Source organism: Ictidomys tridecemlineatus, chromosome 2 (genome assembly GCF_052094955.1).
Source record: "Ictidomys tridecemlineatus isolate mIctTri1 chromosome 2, mIctTri1.hap1, whole genome shotgun sequence".
In the NCBI taxonomy this organism is placed as follows: Eukaryota; Metazoa; Chordata; class Mammalia; order Rodentia; family Sciuridae; genus Ictidomys; species Ictidomys tridecemlineatus.
In genome coordinates, this window is record NC_135478.1 from 170,476,577 (window position 1) to 170,491,334 (window position 14,758).

General features: G+C 36.0%; 1 protein-coding gene across 1 annotated transcript in view; it reads left to right on the forward strand.

Moving 5' to 3' along the window:
• Positions 1 to 14,758, forward strand: part of Sema3c (semaphorin 3C) — a 159,499-nt gene that overhangs the window by 113,499 nt on the left and 31,242 nt on the right. Inside the window, exon 12 of the mRNA XM_005340671.5 lies at positions 2,953 to 3,175. Coding sequence (XP_005340728.1) covers positions 2,953 to 3,175 — 223 coding nt within the window. The remainder of the gene's footprint in view (positions 1 to 2,952; positions 3,176 to 14,758) is intronic.

The following is a 14,758-nucleotide window of genomic DNA, read 5'->3' on the forward strand; positions in this document are numbered from 1 at the left end:
GAGTGTTCTACTGAGCCAAATTTACCAGACAGAGTCCACAAAGGGTAATATGTTTTTGTTCTCATCACCATTTGTATCCATCATTTTACAACTTATCTGCACAGTTTATGCATGAATTAATGAAATAAATAAGTACTATAAAAATTAATTCTTTTTGTCAATTTAAAAATAAACTCATGCTAGGAGACATTGTTCCTAAGAAAGAAGTTGATTGTGAATATTATACAACAAAAGTATCAAATGTAGGGGGAAGTAATTGAATTCGAAGTATGTATTTGATTTGATTTAGTGGGGTTACCTTATTAAAACTGTGGTCTTAAGCAATCTTGAAATAATTTGTATCTGAATTTCAATTATCTTTGAGTAAAGAGCAGATATCAGATACTGATAACTTAATATGCTCTTCATACATCAATCTGTACTAACTGGAAATGATCAAAACTGCCTAGTAATATATGCTAACTTTGGATCTTTCCGGAACTTACAAAAGAGAATGCTTGCAAATATTTATGGAGATGTCTCAGCCTAGCAAGCAGTAATTAGTGGTGTTTTATGAAGGTCTGGAACCATTTAAATTGCCCATGCACTGTTCTTTCCATGTTTTCATTCAGTAAGCAATGTATCTCCCTTTTTCCACTTGGTGTGAAGAATGAGAGTAGAAGACACCCATAATTCCATACTGTAAAGAATTATGGAGCACATCTACCAGATTAGAAAAACCTCTCATTAAATTCTTTGTCCACATTTTGCCCTTCATTGTGGGGAATTTATAAATATGTCTATTTAAATATGATGCTTTTCCTTAAAAGAAAAAGATACTAACTACAGAAAATGGAATAAGGAGCATGAGGCTCCTTATTATTATTGCGTAATTATGTCTTCTTTGTTAAGCCATTTAACTTCTCCCTGAGTCTTTGTCTGAAAACGAGAACTATATTTACTGGTCCTAAAAAAAAAAAAAAAAAAAAAAAGTTCTATTAATGCCAGTTGGTCAAGTTAGTGTGAAAACTGTATCATGCTGATACTAAATAAATGAAGTGAGATCACAGGAGTAATCTGATAACGTATTTGAAAATGCTAGTCTGTCTGGCAACATTGACCCAAAAGTACTAATGCCATTATATAGCTATTAAGGGTTCAACCTAAAGGTTGTCATGTTTTGTTTGAACCCCAAAATTGTTTTTCTTTTTAACGGAGTCAACAATTAAAGATTTGGCAAATTTCACACAGAATTCTGCATTTCTATCTTCTTGTGAATCCTGGCAGCACTAGGTTTATGTTCCTGAATAGGAGTCATAGCTGATCATAAGGGAACATAGCCACCTTTGGCTAAGGTATAACTGTCCAGTTGGTAACAGCCCCCATTATATTCTGCAGTTTACTACTGATGTTGTACCCACTGCTATTGATCAGGAAGATTGCTTTCTTATTCCCCTTTTACTCCAAAACTCTGTAATGAGGATAGTGAAAACTACAACAGGAGTGATATGCATTTCAAGTAAAAAAAATCTCAAATATTTTTGTTTCTGTAAGTAGAAATATTGTCAAGCATTTAATAAGGTTAGGTAAATAAGGTTTATGTATGTTAAAATATCATATTCAACGGCAATGCTCATATAACGTCACAGTCAGCTCCTAATTAATGAGGGAGTTTAAGTTTCAAGCTTCAGCAGCTCCCAGACTACTCTAAAGTTTGGCCTTGGTTAATGTTACATTTAGGAAGCTTCTCCTCAGAAGCCCTTGTCAGGGTTCCTTTCCAAGACTGCCGAAGCTGCCCAGCGGTCTGTTTTTAGATCTCAATACTGCTTTCTGTCTGCCCCTTTGAAACTGATGCTCTAAATCTCTCTTCTCCTGGGCAGAGTTGAGAATCTGTTTCATATAGCACTTGTACCCAAATTGCAGGCTAGATAGAATGAATCATATAGTCCACTCATTCAACTCCTCTTGGTCAAATATCTGCTGTTACCACTATTGTTATAAGTCTGAGAGCAATGAACAATATAGATCCAGTTACTCTCAGCACACAGCTTACATTGTAGAGAGAGAGAAATGGATAATAGAGATACAAGCAGTTAATATGCAACATACTGTTAGGGAAAGAGTTTGAAGAAAAATAGGGTAAGGAGATAGATGGTAGAGATGGAGTGGGGGAGCTGCTTTTGTGTGTCATCACCTTAAAGGAAGCAACTTTTGAACTGATAACTAAATGAGGCCACAGAGAAAGCCTTGGAACAGGCTGGAGAAAAGTATGACCAGTGCGGAACAATAGCAGGAGCCAAAACCCGGGAGGGCAAGCATGTTGGAAGTTTAAGTACAGCAAGAACTACAATAGGTGTGGCAGGCCCAGGCCAGGTCATGTAGGGGCTTGAAGGCCATTAAATGAACATGACTAGAGTCTTTTCTAGAGGAGAATTTCAGGTCTAATTTACCATATCTAACCTAAGTTCCAACTTCTGAGATCACCACCTCTTAAGACTAGAGGTCAGATGGAGCAAAACTCTTACATGTGTGAGTACTGATTGACTTTCATAATGGCCATCTAATTGATATTAACCAACAGCACCATTAGATTTGGTCCACAATTTTGGTTTTTATATCATGATAGTGTCAGGGTGAAAAATAAGAAACGTAAAAATGACAGATCAAGACAGTAAATATTATGGCAACAGCACCTCTCTGAAAACAAATAGGGTAGGTTATGTGGACTTAGCTTCATTCAATGATCAAATTTAACATGTTGGATACTAATTTTCTGCAGATATATATATATCTGTATCCATAGCTGTCTATATATATGTATATAGTTTTATTTTATAAGTGGATAGCAAGTGCACTTTAAACAACTGGAGCTTTAAATGTTTTGAAAAAGAGATCTCAATTATTACTAAAACAGAGTAACCATTTTCATTACCTTGGTTCTTTCTCTATATATTTTGTTTTGTTCTGTTTTAGTGCCCAGGAGGAGCATTTACGCCCACCATGCGAACCACCAAGGAGTTCCCTGATGATGTTGTCACTTTCATTCGGAACCATCCTCTGATGTACAATTCCATCTACCCAATCCACAGGCGGCCTTTGATTGTCCGCATAGGCACTGACTACAAGTATACGAAGATTGCTGTGGATCGAGTGAATGCTGCGGATGGTAGATACCATGTCCTGTTTCTTGGAACGGGTAAGTAGTGGAGCTCAAGCCATACTTCAAGAGGTGTACAATAATAGAGGCAATAGGTTAACACCATGGTACTAAAACTAGAAAGACTCCAGTGCTTACTTTTGTCTGGCCTTTAGTGAGATATTTAATCTCTCTATGCCTTGGTTTCCACATTTGTAAATGGAGCCAATAAAATGAAGTAACTTAGAGAGTTATGAGGAACTAAAAGAGTTGATATGTACAGCATCTAGAATAGTTCCTAGCAATATTAAGGTGAAATGTAGAAGTAATGAATCAAATTAGGGCAGGAAGAAACTTTAAGTGTGGATATGTATTCCTCTGAAGTAAAGCCAATTCTGTGACTTCTCAATCAGTAAGTAGGTAGGGTCATTTTCTAAAGGTGCTGAGGATGATATGTAACATGGTTTATACAATACTTGGAAGTTAATTTAACTCAGGCTTTTTGAAAATATTAGTATGGTGATTTTATTTTTTAATTTAAATTTTTTATTTATATATGTCAGTGGAACACATTATAATTCTTATTATACATACAGAGCACAATTTTTCATATCTATGTATATGCAGTACATTCACACCAATTCATGTCCTCAGACATGTACTTTGGATAATAATGATCACCACATTCCACCATCATAAATAACCCCATGCCCCCTCCCCTCGCCTCCAACCCCTCTGCCCTATCTAGAGTTTGTCTATTCCTCCCATGCTCCTGCTCCCTATCCCACTATGAATCAGTCTCCTTATATCAAAGAAAACATTCAGTATTTGTTTTGGGGGGATTTTTTTAGCATTATCTTCTCTAGCTCCATCTATTTACCTGAAAATGCCATGATTTTATTCTCTTTTATTGCTGAGTAATATTACATTGTGTATATATGCCACATTTTTTCATCCATTCATCTATTGAAGGGCATCTTGGTTAGTTTCACAATTTAGCTATTATGAATTGTGCTGCTATAAATATTGATGTGGCTGTGTCCCTGTAGTATGCTGTTTTTAAGTCCCTTGGGTATAGACTGAGGAGAGGAATAGTTGGGTCAAATGGTGGTTCCTTCCATTCCCAATTTTCCAAGAGATCACCATAAGGTTTTTCATATTGGTTGCACCAATTTGCAGTCCCACCAGCTGTGTATGAGGGTACCTTTTCTGATACATCCTCACCAACACTTATTGCTCTTTGTATGCATAATAGCTGCCATTCTGACTGCAGTAAGATGAAATCTTAAAGTGGTTTTGATTTGCATTTCTCTGATTACTAGTGATGATGAACATTTTTCATGGTTTGTTGATTGATTGTACATTGTCTTCTGAGAAGTGTCTCTTCAGGTCCTTGACCCATTTATCAATTGAGATATTTGTTTTTTTGATTTTTAACTTTTTGAATTCTTTATATATCCTAGTGATTAGTGCTCTTTCTGATGTATGACATATGATGTATGATTTGCTTCCAAGATGCAGGCTCTCTATTCACCTCACAGATTGTTTCTTTTGCTGAGAAGAAACTTTTAATTTAAGTCCATCCCATTTACGGATTCTTGATTTTAATTCTTGTGCTACAGGAATCTTATTAAGGAAGTTGGGGCCAATCCAACATGATGGAGATTAGGACCTACTTTTTCTTCTATTAGACGCAGGTCTCTGATTGTATTCCTAAATCTTTGATCCATTTTGAGTTGATTTTAGTGCATGGGGAGATATAGGGGTTTAATTTCATTTTGTTGCATATGGATTTCCAGTTGTTGAAGAGGCTATCTTTTCTCCAATGCATATTCTTGGCACCTTTGTCTAACATAAGATAATTGTAGTTTTGTAGGTTAGTCTCTGTGTCCTCTATTCTGTATCATTGGTCTACCAAGCTTTTTTGGTGCCAATACCACACTGTTTTTGTTACTATTGCTCTGCAGTACAGTTTAAGGTCTGGTAGAGTGATGCCACCTGCTTTACTCTTCCTGCTAAGGATTTTAATACATCCACGAATTCTAATTTGTCACTTTAATAGGAGTGAAAGTACTATTGTTCAGAGATTTAACATGATATGTAACAATGTGCAGTAAATGTTTTATAACCGTGATTTTCAAAGTGTGATCCTCACATTAGAAAAATCATGATAAATGAGAACTTTTTCAAAATACAAATTTTCAGGCCACACCTCAGGAATTCTAAGACAGCCATTTGCATTTTAACAAACTCTCATGGTAATTCTGATGGACCCTAAAGTTTGAGAACCACTATACAAAGGAAACAACCTCAGTTTGCTGGTCAGTCAGTGATTAAAAATATATTTCTATGCATGGCTTATTTCATTTTATGTGTCTTCTAGGTTCATTCATGTTGTCATAGATGATAGAATTTCACACATTCCTAATCTACCTTATAGGCCAGGATAGAATCTCATCACCTGTCTTATTGTAATATTGAAACTATTCCAAGAAATATGCTAGTTTCTCTTCTAATTTAAGAAATAGATATAAAATGCATCTGTAAAAATCATTATAAAATCTAGCAATTATGGAAGATACATTCTGAATTAAAAAATTAATTATCCAGGTGCAGTGACACATGTGTAATCCTGAAGGGGGGCTGAGGCAGGAGGATTGCAAGTTCAAGGCCAACTTCAGCAACCTAACCAGGCTCTAAACAACTTAGCAAGACTCTGACTCAAAAAATAAAAAGGACTGGGGACTTAACTCAGTCCCTAATAACACACACACACACACACACAAAAAAGGATGACCTAGACTCTGACTTCAATTTTTAAATTTGGTTACTTTTTCTTGGATAAATAAAATTTTCAAATTGTACTTTACTTATTACATTCTTTTTCTATCACTTTTTATTCTTATACCTAAAATCCCAGATTTGAGTCTTTCATCCTCACATAATTTCAACTTGAAATTTCAGAAACCGGGAATCTTCTAAAATGTGCTTTTTGATGTCCTCTCTCATGCTTAAGTATACCTGAGATTTCATTGGTCCCCTCTTTGCTTGCTCAACAGCTAAGGAATAATCCCCCTTCCCCATAATACTGATGTCTCACTCTACTCTCAAGTTTTACTCCTACTACCTTGCCACCTCCATGACCTTTGGTACCAATTAAATCCTTAATCACTTTATTCTACACTTTATTCTCCACTGAACTTGGCTTAGAAACCTTGTGCCATGATATAACATGATATGTATATCTCATCTACTGCCATCTCTACCTGATTGCTGATTTTGTGTCTTGAATATTCTTATAATAAGAAAATGCAGTCTTCTAACCAATGTGATATCTCTCACTTCTTTGCATTGTTTGGCAGTATAGAATCTCTCTTTGCCTATTGCTTAAGCCTTGTATTATGTAAAGCCCAAATTCCCTGGCTGCCCCTTCTCCATTAGCTGGCTTCCTCCTGCTCTTACTTGTGTGTATACCCAGAGGTTGTGTTCATGGTCCTCTTCTTTTTATATATTACCTGGCCATCTCATTTATTCATTTAGCTTCAATTATCTATTCATTCCAAAATGTGTATCATTAGTCCTTGCCATTTTCTAAGCTCAACATTTGAATTTACAATTTACTGGTAGATAACACACATTGTGTAACCCATTAACATTGCAAACATCATGCTTCAAACTCAATTTATCTTCTAAGACTTTCTAATCAGCACTTAATCCATTCTCCCATTTTGGTATTCACAACTGCACATTCCTCTCAAGTTTCTCTCTCTCCTTGATGTATCTTTCTCTCTCTCTAGGTATATCTCAGAACCTGGTTAACTCAATAAATATTTGTCAAGATAAAATAGAAATCATAACTATATTCATTGTTACCTAGGAAATATAAGGAATTCATGAATGCCCATGAAAGCTAATCTTCACTTGCATATAAGCTACATTCTCCAAAATTGTAGTCACTATGTAAATTGCTTTTAGACTAAGCTCAGTTCATCCAATATGGAGTTTGCAATTTTAAAAAATATTCTTTCCTGAAGCAAAGTGGTAATTGCATTTTACCTCTCCCTAATGTCTTGTATTACCTAGAAAAGAAGATTGTTTTTTTTTTTCTTTTGAAGTCTGTCTTACAGGTGGACTTTGATGCCACAGTTGGATTGTTTTTTTTTCATAAAATCTACATAAAATATGTAGATTTCATGGATGGAATGTTGAAGCCTTTTAAATTTTCAGCAATGTTTATTCAAATAGAAGACAGTAAGAAACATGCTTTTGCACAAATTCTTTGGCTTTTCTTACCACATAAGTTTCTGGCACCTTTATATAGATTTTTTTATGTTGTTATTTAAACATTTGTGTCATTTTCAAAAACAGTATTTAGGCATATGTTTTCAATTGTAGTGGGAAGCCATGCTAATGATTACTTGCAAAGCCTCATGAGTGTCTTGGGAATTTTATCCTAATAGGAAAGTGTGTGCCATGACAGTGCCTCTGCCAACAGCATCTTTCTGAGAGATGGTAACTCACTTAACCATTGATCCTTTCCATATTGTCATGTCAGACTGCACTCTAATTTTAAAACAGTGATTTCAGTTAACCTGAAACTCTACCACCAAGTATATTGATATATAATATATGCTGCCCAAGTAGTGCTTGGTTTGCTGGTGAGATTTCTTCCCAAAAGAATTCTCTGTCCTTGCCTGTCACTAAAAGAGAAACTTTTAGTCTTTTCTGAAATGGCTTTTGTAAGAATCATACATCATCATCCCAGGATTTCTTAGATTTATGTATTTAAATGGAAGAATAAAGCATTTCTTGGGTGTTTCCAAATTCCCAAGTACAAGAGAGCCCTCCAGCTGTTATAAATAAATGATGATGCTCCGATATGGCCATAATGTAGGAAGCTTCTATTCCAACATCCCTTTTGTACTATCATGAGACATTCAGAAGAATTCTGTGAAAGCCTCAGTAGTCCAGGAAGATGCCACAGGAAAAACTTGTGTGACAGTTCATTGGAATGTAAGTAGGATATAACGTAACCGTATGCAGAAATGAATATTATGAATGATGTTAAAGCTCACACGGTTTCCATGGTAGTTGTGTAGGCTGGATGGCTTGTAAATGTTACAATTTGCTCAATACCATTATAGTGTATAACTGTGGCTGAGTCTGACATGCTGGTAACCTGGATTTACACTCTCATCAGACTGTCTCAGATTGTGCTGCCAGATGCCAAGCAAAAAAAAAAAAAAAAAAAAAAATGAGTGGGGACAAAGAAGGAAGGGAGGGAGCTTTGTTCCTTAACTCTTATGAATGGCACTGCCCATTCACTTACATAATTTCTGTGACTGCTTTTGTGCTACCATAGCAGAATTGGGTAGTTGCCACAAGAGACCTTTAGCCGGCAAAGCCTAAAATATACACTGCTTGGCTTTGTACAGAAAAAACTTTACTGACCTCTGTTTTGGTTGATAGTTGTAATATTTTAGGAAAATAAACCTTCTTAAAGAAGCTATTTTCGAATAATGTAGAGGTAACACAGGGATTCATAATGTTTTGCAAAAATAAACATTTGTTGTTTTATCTTGAATTAAATTTTTTTGTTTTACTAAAATTCAAATTAGAAGCTAAAATACTTAATTATTTTCTCACTCATTCCTGCTACTACTTCAAGAAAGATCACAGGTTGAAAATATGCATATACATATATATATATATATATATATATGTTTTATTTTATTCTATGATATTTGTTAAATTTCTTTTTTTTCCTTTCTTTCACTCTGCCTTTCCTTCTTCTTTTTTATATCTTTAGAAAGGGCTATAAAGCAGCAGGCAAGAGCTCTCATAGGATTAGCATTTCTATTTTAACTTTGCCACCTACTATTTAACATCCAGGCCATTTGTTCAGAGCAGACAGTATTGCACTGTGAAGAGGTTTTTGCCCATTTTCCTTTTGCTTCTGGAGTTATGAAAATATTTAAGCGTCTGGGTCAGGTTCAGACACATTCTGTCAAATTTATATTTTTAGCACAATATATGAATCAGAATGACATGTAGCTTTTGATGAAAGAGTGAGAATACTCTTGTGAATGAGTGTTAAAGGTTTAGGATGATTTAGTAGTATCATTATGATTTTTTAATGTAGGGTCGACATGTATGGTATTCTGCCAAAATTCTTATATTGTATATGCTCTTTCAAGCTTCTTATTAGCTTCCGTTTAACTGGGTGAAGATTAAGTTGGAACGCTGGCTCCAGTAAGCCTTTTGAAAGTGTTGAGTTTTGAACTGTGTGCCACATATGTGACTAAAGCTTTAAAAAGCTTGCCTTGCAGCATTAGAGGATAACTAGCTTCCTAGTAACTTGTGGTTCTGGCAGTGCAGCTCTTAAAATGACACAGTTAATGAACTGCAGAGCCAGGAATTCTGATTTTTAAAGAACTCCCTAAGATACTCCATGTACAATTTGATAGCTAGAGTAGTTCATTTGAGTTTGGGGAAAATGATTTTACACATACACACACACACACACACACACACACACACACATATATATGTATATATAATTACTATGTATATACACTGTCAGTTGGAACCTTTGCATGACTGTCAGGATGATGTCTAGATGTCCCCTTCAATTAGGAGTAAGGGGAAAATCTATTTTAAGTCACTGGTTTTTAATAACATTGCAGGTCACTGCTTTCTAAAGCAGAATCTGGAAACTTCTGAGTTTACCATGGACTCTACAGAAATTTTCACAGCAGGCAGTACTAGTGGAACAGAGTGAAATGATGGCTGAATTGACAGGAGAAAAATGACAAATCATGGTGTCATGACTGTTTGATCATGCAGAAGAGTAACAAAGAGGGATATGTGAAAAAAATTAAAAAAAGGAGAAGGAAGAGGTGGAGGAAGAGGAGGAGAAAGGAAGGTAGGAGGGAAAGAAGGAAAGAGAGAGCCCATAGAGTGAAAGCTAGTGCAGAGACAAATGTTCTCATTTAAATTTGACCTTAAAAACTTAATTTAATTAAGTATCTGATTACTCCCTGAAAAATTGTTTCAAAAAACAATTTTTTTCCTTTTATGCCACTCCTCAGAGATCTTTTCTTTCAAGAACAGTAAAATCTCAACATGATGGTTTTTAGTATTCCCACACTGCTCAGATTATCCACTTATTCTTTATTATTCTTATAATGTAATAAAGTATACTTTTTCAAGCTTGTGAATTTTTGGGGTGGGATAATATAATAATGCTAACTTTTGGAGGTATAAGAATTATCTCTTCCAACACTTTGTAAGTACTCTATCAAGAGCTGTAAGAATGTGGAATGGGCTGGGTGGTGGGTGGTACTGGTGCTTATCTTCAATGCTGTAAAGACAGTACCTAGAGGAGTCCATCACTCAATAAGGATGATTTGAACGAATGAGTGAATGATTTGCACCTACTGTCCTGCACTGCATTCTGATAGAGTTAAGGTCACATAGATATTTGATAAATGATACTGCTACAATACAAATCAGTCCAATTTCACAGTTTAAACATTTATCCTCTTCATATACTACCTCACTTGCCATCACTACTTTACGACCTTTTCCATTAATGATTTTACTTCATTTCTGTTTCTCATTTTACAATGAATAAGCTGTTTATCACCCATGTCAAGATACACTTCTGATGTGATGACGTGCAGCATTCACATTGGCATTCCTTAGTTTGAATGATACCCTTCACCTAACCCGTCTACATGTTGTCAACAAGTCTTGTATGATAACAAACTGCATCTTGTAAGATTAAAGAGACGATTCGGACAGACTTTGCCTTGAAACACACTAGAGAGGGAACTGAAGCTGGTAGGATATGGCTGGAGGAGGAGAGTCATTGGGGGCATGACTTTGGGGTTTTGTTTTGTGTGGTGAGGAAAGTCTCTCTCTCTCTCTGCTTCTTGGTGACACATTCCCAGCTGATTTCCTCCATCACACCCTTCTACTTTGATGTTCTGCCTCATCTTGAGCTCCAAGGAAAGGAGCTAGCTATCTATAGACTGAGACCTCTGAAACCATAAACCCTCAAATAAACTTTTTCTTCTCTAATTGTTCTTGTTGGGCCTTTTGGTCACAGCAGTGAAAAAGCTAACTAAAACAGATGAATCACCGAGTTTTTGCACATTAAAATTTATCCGAAAAAGGGACTTGAATCTGTGTCCAAAATTTCTTACATTTTTCACCAAAACACACATAAAACTCTTTTGTCATGCCTCTGTTTATTTAGTTGATAGATTTGGAAGATTTCAGAAGATCTTGCAAGGACATAGTGCCACTTAGCAGGAGAGATGCAAAGATTTGCTCTGTGACATTGGCTCATTTTCTATACAATCACATATTTCTCTAGATGACTTCAGTACAACTACAGTGAAATCTCTTGCCTGTGTGTTGCCTCTATTTAGCCCTGTATTCACATGAATGTAAGACAATTTTCTAGCCTGAAGAGACTAATTTATGAAGTCTATTGTCTGTGTGTCAAGAATAAATAGCCACACTATGTTTTTGTTCTTGATGTGCTGCCAAGTTTCCCTGAGGCTGACTTGGCAGCTTTTGTCCCTACAAGAAGAACTCTCAGCCTCCTGCACAGCCAGACCAGGCCTTCTCTGTGACTGCCCGTAGGAGGTCTATAGCTGTCAGTTGTACTCGTGGTTTATGTGGAAAGCCAGCTTTAATTTTTTTTTTTAATTGAACTGGGAAAAGTTCAAGTTCTAGGAAATGGAAGGAAATGTTTCATTTTAGAATGTGAAATGTGTAAATTGGAACAAAAAGAAACTGGAGGTTTTGAGGTAAGTCTGTGGCATTAGAATCATATGCATTTTACATTTCATAGTTGTATGCTTATTTTTCTTGTTCATTAATGTGGTAACAGAATAACAACCCCTACCCCCGAATTTATTTTCTACCACCTAATTTTCTGAAGCTGTAGACATGTTATTTCACTTGGCAAAAGGGACTTGCAAATATGTTTAATGGTATTGACCTTGAGATAAGGAAATTTTCAGAATTGTATGCATGTGCAGTCAAATCACATGATGTTTTGCAACCACAGGGAGATGTGACATTGCAAAACATGTTAGAGAAATGGGACTTTGCTGGACTTGGAGATAGAGGAAGGGAATCAAAACCAAGGAAAGCAGGTAGTCTTGAAGCTGGAAAAGACAAAGAAGCAAATTCCCCCAGAATACCCAGAAAATTGTGCAATCTCTAGAAACTTTGATGCTAGTACACTGAGATCTGTGTTGGATTTCAAATTAGCATTGTTTGAAAACAAAATCGATGATAATCTGTTTAATACAACTAGCTTTTAAATTTTAGCTTGATTGATGTTTTCTAAATAATTTTTAAAATAAAGATTAATCAATTATCTGTTTTAAAGATTTGGTGAAAGCCTTTACTGATTAGTGCAAAATGTGATGTTTCTTTCATCTGTTTCACAATTAGAATGGAATATGATGGTTATGTGTCACAACCATGCTATTGATATTTCATTAGAGTTTATTGAGCCTATTGGATGCCAAGACTTATGAAATATAAAGAATCGCAATATCACTTTCCTGTATGGATCTTGCATCCCAGGGAAGGAGACAAGTCAATCTGATTCAATAAATGTCTATTGAGCCTTGGAGTGGTTGCCTGACATATTTTATACAGTTTTCTATTATTGCATAACAAATTGCCACATTATTATTAACTTGCAACCACACAGCTTTATCATATTGCAGTCTCCACAGATGTGGCTGAGCTGGCCTCTCACAGGTAGCAGTCTGTGTAGGCTAGGCTGCATTTCTTCCTGGAGTTCAGTGTCCTCCTCCAAATCCAAAGGGTTTTTGGCAAAATTCAGTTTCTTGCTGTCACAGAAATGAGGCCCTTGGCTCCTTAAGACCACCCACAGTTCCTTTCCACATGGATGAATTCATTGGTGATTCAAAACTGACTGCTTCTTTAATGCTGGCAGAATTTCTTCCTTCAATAATTGTGGTATTGACATACCATTACCTTTTTTTTCTTTTTCTTTTTGGTATCTGGAATTAACCCAGGAGTGCTTAAACATTAAGTCACATCCCCAATCTTTTTTTTTTTTTTTTTTTTTTTTTTTTGGAGACAGGGCCTTGCTAAGTTGTTGAGACTAGCCTTGATCTTCCTATCTACACCTCCCAAGCTGCTGGGATTACAGGTGTTAGCCACTGCATTTGGCCACCTTTGCAATGTTTCTGTTGGTTGGAAGCAAGCCACATGTTCTACCTGCACACAAGAGGAGGAGTTATACAGGCTGTGACTCATTAGGGTCACTCTAGAGTATGACTGACAGTGCCCACACACATTTTAAACAAACCAATTTGGCAATGATGTGGAGGATATATTAAATCAAAACAGGAAAGAAGACTTTTGTATGTCATAGGAATGAAACGAGTTCTGTGACAGGATATGGGAACAGAAAGTTGAGAGGGATTTTCTGGTTCAAGAACTATGTAGGAGGAGGAAGATACCAAATGATTTAATTTGGGCTTGATTTGTGAATGTACAGTTTTGTAAATAGGTAGAAATAAATGTCATTGGCTGATCAAGGTAATAGAAAATTGGCAAATAGATTTGGACAGTAATGAATTCCTATTTGAATAACACGCCTATTCTTTCCTTTGACCTATTATACATCAAAGACTGAACTGATCACCTAAAATTCATCATTAACACCTCAAAAAAAACCCAGTGATATTAAATTATTATCCCTGTTTTACAGTTGTATAAACTAAGACTTTGAGACATTAAATTGCCTGCTTGGAACTGTGAAGCCATTGGAAATAAGAAATTAAATTCAAGCTCTACTCTGCCTCACTTTGGGTTGAAGATTTGTTGGACTATCCAGTAGATAAGTCAAAGAGGGTGTCATTGCAGATACTCTTCAGCAGAGAGGGTGCTAGAGATCAGAGATATAACAAAGGTGATAGCTGAAACCCCTGGCAGTGCTGACCTCACACTATGAGGCTAGGAAGAGATGGACTTAACCCTGAGAGCTCAGTTAAGGGAGAGAAAATGAAGAGTATTTTCCACAAAGATGGACAGGGAGTGATCATGAAAATAGTCGAAGAATAAAAGAAAGTAACTTCATGGTGACATTGAGAAAAGACAGTAGCAGGCAGCAAGAAGCAGTTGTCATGATCATCAGATGCGGCCTGATCCTATCTGAGTGTTCTTGTAACATGCTACTTTCCTCACTGTCATGTTCTGTGAGACACTAGTAACACTGAGAATCCCATTCCACATGAAAATAGAGATCTGAATAGACAGAAGTCAGAAGGTGCTAACTAAAATTCTAATAAACGGTGGTTGGGAGATAGTCAGAAAGGGTAAATCATCTTTATCTGGGCACCCAGAAACATAGGTATCCCAGGATAATTTATACAATGGGATTTAAACTTTGAAAACTAATGAAGAGAAGTTTGTTTTATGATAAAAATGGTTCAGGGAAATAGGTTAATCAGTGGTCATATAATTCAATAATCTTGGATGAGTAATTCTTTCCCCAAACAGTGATGAATAAATAGAAAGTGTTACCCCAGTTTTGCATGTTTGGAAATTTAGTTGTAGTAGCCTGTATAGGATCAGGAA